Source organism: Fukomys damarensis, unplaced genomic scaffold (assembly GCF_012274545.1).
Source record: "Fukomys damarensis isolate Sample0158 unplaced genomic scaffold, DMR_v1.0_HiC HiC_scaffold_22, whole genome shotgun sequence".
Lineage (NCBI taxonomy): Eukaryota > Metazoa > Chordata > Mammalia > Rodentia > Bathyergidae > Fukomys > Fukomys damarensis.
In genome coordinates, this window is record NW_022900934.1 from 25396676 (window position 1) to 25406188 (window position 9513).

General features: G+C 47.7%; 1 protein-coding gene across 1 annotated transcript; it reads right to left on the bottom strand.

Annotated features, from left to right (window-relative positions):
- Window positions 1–2732: 2732 nt before the first annotated feature.
- On the bottom strand, window positions 2733–9513 carry Bpifa2 (BPI fold containing family A member 2). The gene is made up of 7 exons (XM_010628495.1): window positions 9354–9513; window positions 7280–7421; window positions 6539–6646; window positions 5415–5567; window positions 4298–4379; window positions 3175–3258; window positions 2733–2786 (listed from the first exon to the last, which is right to left on the bottom strand). Exons 1-7 carry the CDS (start codon window positions 9511–9513, stop codon window positions 2733–2735), a joined length of 783 nt encoding a protein of 260 aa, XP_010626797.1.

The following is a 9513-nucleotide window of genomic DNA, read 5'->3' on the forward strand; positions in this document are numbered from 1 at the left end:
ATTCTCTCTCCTGTCAGTCCTTACCAGTCTAACCAACAAACAAAGGGTGGAGCTCATCATAAAAATCTCCCTGAAGTATGCAGAGCTGACCTTCATTGGACTCACTGAGTTTCAGGCTCTGGTTATAGCTTCCTGTTTACTGGCACATTTATCCCTCATCAAGTTTAATTAAAGAAATTTTCCTATTAATTTCATTTGGTAGGTGAGAAAACTGAGGTTGTGAGGTCTCCTGCCCAGGGTCTCAGAGCTAGAAAGAGGCATGTGACTCCCGCTCATCCTCAACCCGTGGTGAGCAGTGCACTGAGGAAATGAGTTGAGCTGAGGCCCTGGCAGGAAGCTCAGGAGGGTTCAGGGTCATGGATCCAAGGGCAGCTTCCGAGGGCTCCAGGGGTCCTGAGGTGACCACTCACCAGGAGGTGGCCTTGTCAGAGAGGAGGACCTTGGAAGAATCAGCAGCTGGGGCAATGACAATGTGGTCCTGGACTGTGGAACCAGAGTCTCTCAGGACCCAGAGCAGTAGCTTTTGGAATAGCACAGATGCTTAGGACAAATCCTCCAGTCCTCAGGGACGTATGCTCTCCTGAGAAGAGAGGCTGCTTAGATCCTAAACCCTCCATGTGTCACCTGTCACTTGGGCTGTTTTCCCACCGAAGCAAACCAGGCTGTGGAAAAGGTGGGGTCTCATCCCTTCAGGGCCAAGGGGAAACCGAGGGCCAGCCTGGAATTTGAGCCCTATAACTGGTGCCCTCAAGGGGCTCCAGGAGACATGGGCAGAGACCACGGATGTCACCTATCTGAGCAAGGGTATTGTGTCTGTCCCACAGCCGTGGAATAAAATTCTTTTGTCACTTTATGTGTGACCTGTATGAGTCACTTTGCCTCATGAGCCCCAGTTCTTCCTCCTGAAACAGAGGTGGTGACAGTGGAGGGGACACATGTCCCTGAAGGGTGATGCGGCCTGGGCCTCAGCCGGGTGCAGAAGGGGTGGGCTGAGTTCAGAGCATTGGCTGAGGGGACCTTAGGTAGAGAAAGGAGTTCTTCACAGGACAGCAGAGCGTCCCCAGGGTCTGTGACCGCCAGGGGGCGGGATTTCCATGCAGCCGGGCAGGTGGGTGCCAGGTGCTGTGGCTGAGGATGCGAAGGACAGAGGAGCGTTAGACATGAAGTCCATGGGTTCTCATCATTGCCTGGAGGACGGAGCCTACATTGCCTGACCACAACCCTTCCTGTGGCAGGGAGAGGCAGACAGGGATGGAGCACCGGCATCTGACCTGGGTCACGCTGCCCTGTGCCCCTGAGTCCTGTCAGATCGAGCTTTCCCCAGCTCTCCGCGAATCCTCGGGGTACGTGGGGAGGAGTGGGGGAAAGCACCGGTTGGGTTGTCCCCCGGATGTCACTACAGCCTGAACAGGGCAAATGCACACTGATCTCCTGATAGATGTGGGACTGAGTGGATCCTCCGCTCTTCTCACTGATAAAGATGGGCACTGAGTACAGTGGCACACGCCTGTAATCCCAGCTCTCAACAGGCTGACAGGCTGAGGCAGGAGAATCTCTGAGAGTTCAAGGGCACCTGGGCCACATAGTGTGTTCAAAGTCATGCTGAACTACACGGAGAAACTCTGTCTAAAAAAGACAAAAAACAAAACAAAACAAAACCCTGCTGTGTGTCCAGATTCTGGCCCTCTCCCTGTCTCAGTGTTCCCACTTGAAAACCAAGGAGGTAGACACGACTATTCCTATTTTTTTGCAATGAGAAATAAGGTCTCTGCCACCCCATCTGCCACCCTGACCCTGGCCAACCCACCCCAGTAGCTGGATAACAGCGAGCCACGTGGGAGATGCAGAAATGGCTTTTATTGTCGGAGGGAGGGGGAGCAGTGTGGGGCCCGCTGTCCCATGTGACGATGAGTTGTCCGGGAGGTGCTTCCGGCTGGGCTCAGGCTGTCACTCTGCGTGGATGGTGGCCCCACCTTCCACAAGGAGTTATCATGAGGGAGCGAGGCTGAAACACTGGGCACACACCTGGGGTGAGACAGCAGAGGGAGGACATTCGCATCCACAGCGATACAGGAGCTTCAGGTCACGGACATGTGGTGGGACCCACACTAGTCTCTGCTCTTTCCCTCATCACCCTGCTTGGTCTAAGGCTTGGGGGAAGGGAGTGGCACCTACGGTCTGGGGTCTTTGTCAGCCCGTCTCTGGTCCATCCTCATTCCCGCCCTTTCTTGGGAACAATGCCAGATGCGGAAAGACTCAGTAGAGCCATGAGGGGAGCCAGCCAGGGTCGGGGTGCAAAATGTGATAGGGATCCTGGGTGAGTCTGAGGCGGCAGCCAGGATTCAGTGTGTGACTGCACTCGGGTCTCGAGCTAAAACTGGCATAAAACTCCATCTGTAACTTGGATGTGGACTCAGTCAGGGGGCCAATTCTGAGTGCTCTCTGGTTGTGTGATCCAGGCTCAGAGATGAGAGTGTAAGCAAAATCAGGGATCAGCTTAGAGCCAAGGCCCTGGCTCAGTCTATGACTGAGATGAAGGTTGAGTCTGCTGATGGAAAAAGAGGTGAAGCCCAGCCTTCTCCTCCCTCCCCATGGGCCCCTTGCCCTGGCTCCCAGCCTGCCCCTCACGAACAGGTGACATCACAGTGGTCCTTCTCATCCGTCCTAGGCAAGTGGGGCCAGCAGGCTAGTCGGTTGAAGTAGAGCTGAAGGAACAGAATCAAGAGCAGTCTTCACTGCTCTGAAGGGATCCGACCCCAAAAGCCACCTTCCCACAGCAGGTCAATCTGGCAGCCACAGGACCTCAGACGTGTCACACCATATCTCTGAGCCTCAGTTTGTTCATCTGTAAAGCTGGTACAAGGACAGTACCCACTCCACAGAGCTGCTGGGAGAGTATATTCAGGACACAGAGTGCTGGTCCTAGCTAAGGTCTGGATTCATGGCCTTTTCATCAAAGAGCCACCTCCAGGTCCCTGACATCTTCACTACCCTATTTCTAATGCCACAGCAGCCCCAGCAGCCAGAGTTTGTTGTCCTAAAAGTTTTAGAGAACCCCCCAGTATCAGAAAAAAGTCTGAGCCACCTCAGGAAGGTGGGTCCTTGTGCCTCCCCATGCTTCCTGAATGCACAGCGGGGGTGAGCCCTTGCCTAGGGGCTGCCTTTGAAAAGTACCCATTTCCCCTGTGACTCACAGGTGATGTCTGAAAGAGACTTGACTTGCAGGCCACTCAGTAGGATTCTGAGCAGTGGGCATATCTGAGGGTCAGAGAGAAGAGAGGGAGAAGAGTCAGGGCTCCAAGGGCAGGGGTTTCTCAGCTGAGGACACACCGTGTGCCACGCACAGCCAGGCTCACTTCCAGGGTCCTGAGAACCTTTGCCCCTTTGGACTCTAGCACAATAAAAATCCTAGCAGTCTGAAATCTGAGAGCCCTGGGACCTGACATTGGAAATCTCCAGACTCTGGAATCTATGGTTAGCATCTCTAGGGTCTTAAAATGAACTTGGGAGCTTTGGAGCTTTAAAGGGCCCAAGGTTCTGAACACCGTCAGGCAATTCTCACAGGTCCCGGGGGCACACATCCCCTGCTGGATCCTGATCAGCAGGACTGGGACAGGCCTAGGGCTCTGCATTTCTACAGAGAACACAGGGGCTGCAAGCTGGCTGTGAACCACACAGGGAACACGGAGGCTCTGGTGCAACCAATCACAGAACCGCCAAGAGGATTGTTCATTTATATACCCAAGTCCCCCAGACCCTATGCAGATGAACTGATCATAATGATAGACCTTTGCTCCCGGGGATCTACACACATGGCATGTGGTTTTGAATGAGGCAGAGATGAAGGAAAACAAAAACAAAAACAAGAAAAACGCCTGGTTTTATAGTCCTGAGCTTCTTTCTTCTCCTAATTACGTGATGTAATAAGTTATATTAGCTTTCCATTTATATTGATATAGTTGTTTATAAATGAATGTATTATAAATAAAAATTACATCCATCTACTTAAATGCATTTAGATAAAAATTATGTAGATTAAAATAAAACATGAGCTTGAAAACCATAGTGGCAATGCATGGGCATGGAAGGGCCCGCAGTGTGGGATCTTCGGGTTTCCATTACTGTCGGCCCCTCCCACCCTCCAGGCTGTTACAGAGGAGGAGGGGTGGCTCTTTGGCTTTCATAAAGGAAATCTGCACCTCAGAAGAAAAGGTGCCCAGAGAATCCAGAAAGTCCCAGGGACGCCACCCCAGCCATCCACCAATCTGGCTCTGGGACCCAAGGGTGGGGGACTTACTTGCTGCTGTACCAGGACGGATGCGATGTTACTCACGGTGCCACTCACAGATTGCAAAACCTTGTTGATCAGTTCGATATTACTGCAAGAGACAGGAAGGTCTGAGGCTTCCTCATGCAAGAGAGTGCCCAAGGGCCACACTCGATGACAGGGGATGCACAAAACGTGGCCTTTCTCATTTCAGAGCCACATCCGGACGGACCATTGTTTACCATCTACATTTAACCAGTGGCTTACGCAGTGCCTGGGAGAGTCTCGTCCCAATCCTGAGATCTCATTCATTCATTCATTCATTCAAGCCCAATTCCAGAGCACCAACTGCATGCCAGGTCCCCAGATGGGCCCTGGAGACAGTGGGATGAGCACAGGACAAGAAATCTCAAACCTTGGCCCTCACGATGAGACAAATGGTGGCAGGGCTGCCTCCTTCCACCTCCACTTGTGGCATAAACATCACCTCCTAGGGCGGAGCCCTAACGGCCTCTCTCAGAGAGGGTTTGATCCTTATAGAGTCATGCACTGTACACAACACAGCTCTGTCTTGAGGATCCTCAGTGAATAGACTGATGGCTTCTCTGCCTGCTTCTCCCTTGGGAGAAACTCCACAGGGAGAGTCCTCATCTATCCTCACCAGTCAGCACTGCAGAACTCACAGCAGTGTTTTTCTGGCACATAGAAGAAACTCAATGCATTTTTAACTAAAAGAATGAGCCAAGTAGATGCACAATTAAACATATAATGACAATCTGTGACAAGTACTCTCCAGGGAGAGTGGACAGTGACATCATTATTGTCCCCAGGTCATGTTTAAAATGAGGACATGGGCCAGGGATTGAGCTCAGGGGTGCTGCACCTGCCTTGCAAGTGCAAGGTCCTCAGTTTAATCCCTAGTACCAAACAAACAAACAAACAGAAACAGAGACATTAGGACAGGTGGATTAAGTGCTTATAAAGCCAAAAGTTAGTGGCAAAGCTGACATGTGAAGCAAAGCCAGCCGACTCCAGACCCTGAACTGTTGTACTACACTATCTCAGTTCTCCGGAATTGAAATGGGGCAGAAACTAGGTGTTCTAAGGCCTCTGAGAGCTCAGGTGTCCCAAGACGGATGGACCATACCTGTCCAGCACAGACAGTGAGATGCTGGCTGGGTCAGTGGCGCATTCTCCCACAGCCACAGAGAGGAGGCCAGTCTGGGGATCGGTTGTAACGCTGAGTCCAGCCAGCAGGTCCAAGTACACAGACAAGTTGATCACTTGCCCCACGAGAGGCCTGCAGGAAACAGGATTCACAGTGATTTAGTGTTGGAGGCCTCTACCTGTGTGGGCATTATCCAGATGTCCACAGGCAAGGCCCTCATCGCTTGGGAAATGAGAACATAGTCTATATTCATTATGGTCTATATAATGGAATATATAGTCTATATTCTTTCATTTACATGTTTCTATTAGGGCTTTTTATCTGCACCACCCGGGTTGAGTTCATAGGAGTTACGTATTCAACATTATAGTGATAATTAAAATAACTGTCAACATTTCCAGCACAAAGTATTTAGCCTGGTTAGGTCCATTTAACCATTATTGTAACGCTATGAAGCAAATCGTACTCGTTCTGAATGAGGAACCTGAGTAAAAAGAAGTTAAATAACTATTCTGAGATCTCACAGCTCATGATATTATTTGTACATTTCATTCAAGGATAAACTTCTTCACATTTCTGTGGTGGTGAAGATGGAACCCAGCTGTCTGGCCATGTTAGGCAAACGCTGTACCATTGTGCTATCCCCACAGCCTTCACAAATCCTTTCACATGTGTTCTTCCTTGTTACTTTCCTGTCTGTCTCTTATAAATTTAAAGTACTTCATTGTTATTTGTCACCTACGTGACACGATTCGCATTAGTATATGCATTTATCTGTAATGGTCACTGCTAAATAGAATCTTAGAAGACAGAAAAAGGAAGACATTTTTCAAAGAATTATGAATATCCATGCCATCTCAATTTTTCACATTCAATAATTAGGTAAAAGTTATAATTTCAAAAATAAATCGAATGCAGTAGTGCTTTAAATGAGACTTGCTTACGGCAAGAGTTCACTAGACCATTTTGAAGAATGGGATTCTAGACCTGGAAAAGTTCTCACATTTACATATTGGAAACTGAGATCAAAGGCCACACAGCACCCTGGGAAGGTCCAGCTTCAGAGAATAGGGGAGCACCCAGGTCTGACTGTACATACTCACAGAGACACACTGACATTAGTGGTGATCGGGGTCCTCACATTGGTGCTTAGGCCATCAGCTGCCGGTTCAACTTTGACATCCAAAATGGCAGAATTGGTAATTTTCACCCTGCTCAGAACCCACTTGTTATTCCCCAAGCAGCCATCCATGGAGAGCTTCTCTATGCCAGAGTCATGCTGCACTTTAGGCCCCACCAGCCTTGCCCTCTTTTTCTCCCCCAGCCCATTTCAGAAGTGTGAGGCTCTGCATTTCAGGGCCCTGCAGACTATGGTCCAACACGTGTGATGGTTCCCAGGGAGTACAGAAAGCACCAGAGCCCCAACTTCAACCGAGATCCCCCTCCAAAACCCCATGGGTCAAGCAAGTGCCTGGAGATAAGTGGCATGAATTTTCCTTCCCTGGGTGGGGATTTAACCTGTTATTCCCAGCTACGTTTGGAGAAGACAATTTTATTCTTTGGAAAGGGGCTTCAGGCATGAGCAAAGAGTAACAGATAAGAATGAATAGAACCTTCCATTTCATCCTAAAATCACAGAATGTTAGATTCCAAACCCACAAGATGCCCAAACTGGTCCTGGAGCCCCGTCTCTAATTTATTCAAGCTCTGGTGGTCTCAGACCACTCCTGCTCTGCAGATAGGAATAAGACTGGTGCATCTGTCTTCGAATTTAGACTATCTCTGCTTTCTTTCTAGGTGCTTCCCTTTCTTGGAGCAAAGATCACTATGAAGTACAAACATACCCCAGAAGACCATCTGAAGATTGAATATTAGAAATAATATCAGCCAGCAAGCTCTCAGCTCCCAGGATCTTAGACTGGACCTGTTGAAAAACACTGGAATCCTGAAGTGGCCCCAAGTCTACCTTCAGTTTCTCAAGGACATCTGCAAAAAACAATTCCCATTTACTGTGTGCAGCACTTAAGAGAGAGCTTAAACTCCACGTACCCGGTGAAATGGTTTGTCTGAGTTATTCTATTCGACCCCTCACAGATCAATGAGCTAGGTATTGTTGTTACCTTCATCTTACATTGAGGAAATAAAGTTTCAAAAAGTTAAGAAATGTGTTCAATAATCCAGAAAGGAAAATATTTTCCTTCTATGCTGCTGCCTCTAAACTCAGATGGATTTATAATTTATCAACAAAACAATACATCATTTAGCCCCTTTGTTAACAGCAATTACATATGCCTGTTTCTAGAGATCTTTGGGGTCAACTGCTCTAAATGAGAAGCTCATTTGGGTTTGTAAAAGCATGTCAAACAAAATGGGGGGGAACTTTCAAAATGAAAAATCTAAGATCTAGGAAAAAACGACTCTAATTCATGAAAGTGGCAAACAGGAGTCCCAGAATGACAGCTGTGCAGCAGGCCCAGAGAATAATAATTCATCCCACAGCAGAGGCCGGTGTCCTAATGGGAGGCATCTGGAGAACAGGGAGACGAGAGAGAGGAAAATGACATGGCCAATGTGGGGGTTGCACAGAAAAAGAGTTAAGGGTATGTGTGTAGGGAATAATTCAAGTGAGAAACCACAAAGCAGCAACTAACTCAAGGAAAAACAGAGAACTATATAAAAAATGAGATGTAAACAAGACCCAGATGGTATAACTGACAATGTGAAATGGGAAGAAAAGGCCTAAAGGTGTAAGGGAAGTGGGAAGGGTAGGGAAAAGGAAAGAAGGGAAAGGAAAAAAATAGGAGAAAAGAAAAAAAGTGGAAACAAAGTCTTTGTAAATAGGGGAGTGGGGAGGGGGTGAAGGGAGGGCAGGGACAAGGGGAAAAAATGAGAACCAAGACCTGTCATGTAGGGTACAAGATCCCAATGATGAATGTAGCTGTACTGTAAACTTAAAAAGTACCAATAAACTCAATGATGAGATGAAATTGCAGTGATGCAACTTGTCTGTGCAATGGCTCGCATGTACGTAGGGACAGTGACACAGGAGCAACAACTGAAATAAAGTTGATAATATAACTACTTCTGCTTACACTAGCCGGTCTTGATCCTCACATTTTCTTCTTGAGATTTCTTTTTCTCAACTGCGAAAGAGACTGGGTCATTTCTGCACCTGTGCAAGCTGCCTAAGACTTGATAAACTTTAAAAGGTAGCCCTTTCGTGGACTTACCTCCGGCTATAGAAACTATTTGGCAGTGTGCTGTTAGTGTTTCCAGAAAAAGAAAAGAAGGCCCAATTTTTTAAAGGCCCAATATTTTAAAATAGGGATATAATTAGATATATAGATAGGCAAATGTATAGATACATAAAGTAGTTATGAGCTCACTTCTTCAATTCCCAGTGAGTTAACACAGAGAAAAGCCTAACAACCCAACAGAAAGTTCCACTGAGAATATGAACAAAATACCGACCATAAAATGTATGAATGGAAGTCAGTATCTTTTTAAGTGAGAGAACTTAATTAAAGAAATATGGTCTTTGATCTATAAAACTGGGGAAGCATTGAAAATTGTCCAGACTTAGTGCTGGCGATGGAGTGGGAGAAAAGTTGCTGCCAAGACTGGGAAAGAGTGTTAACATGTGGGAACTTGCCAACACTCCCATAACGTTGAATGCATACTTCTTGAGCTTTGGAAATATCTATCTTTAGAAATCTATCCTATATATATATATTCGCAATAGTTTCTCAGAGGATATTTGCTGTAGCATTGTTTGTTTCAAGAAAAATAAAAGAAAGCCAGTAATTGAAAATCTCCCTCTCTCAGGAACCCACTCACGAAGGGCAGCCCCTGGCAGGTCAGGCACAGGGATTGGGAGGTAGCTCCTGAGCGTCCCGGGTGCTCACCCCACTGACTCACCTTGAACTGTATTTTCAACAGTCCCAACAAGCCCATCCTGGACGACGGAAGTGACCTTGTCCACCGTGTTGCTCAGGACACTGCCCAAATCAGGAAGAAGAGCTGCCGAGGTGCCAGTGAGCAGGCCGCAGAAGCAAAGAAGGTTCCAGAGATGAAACAT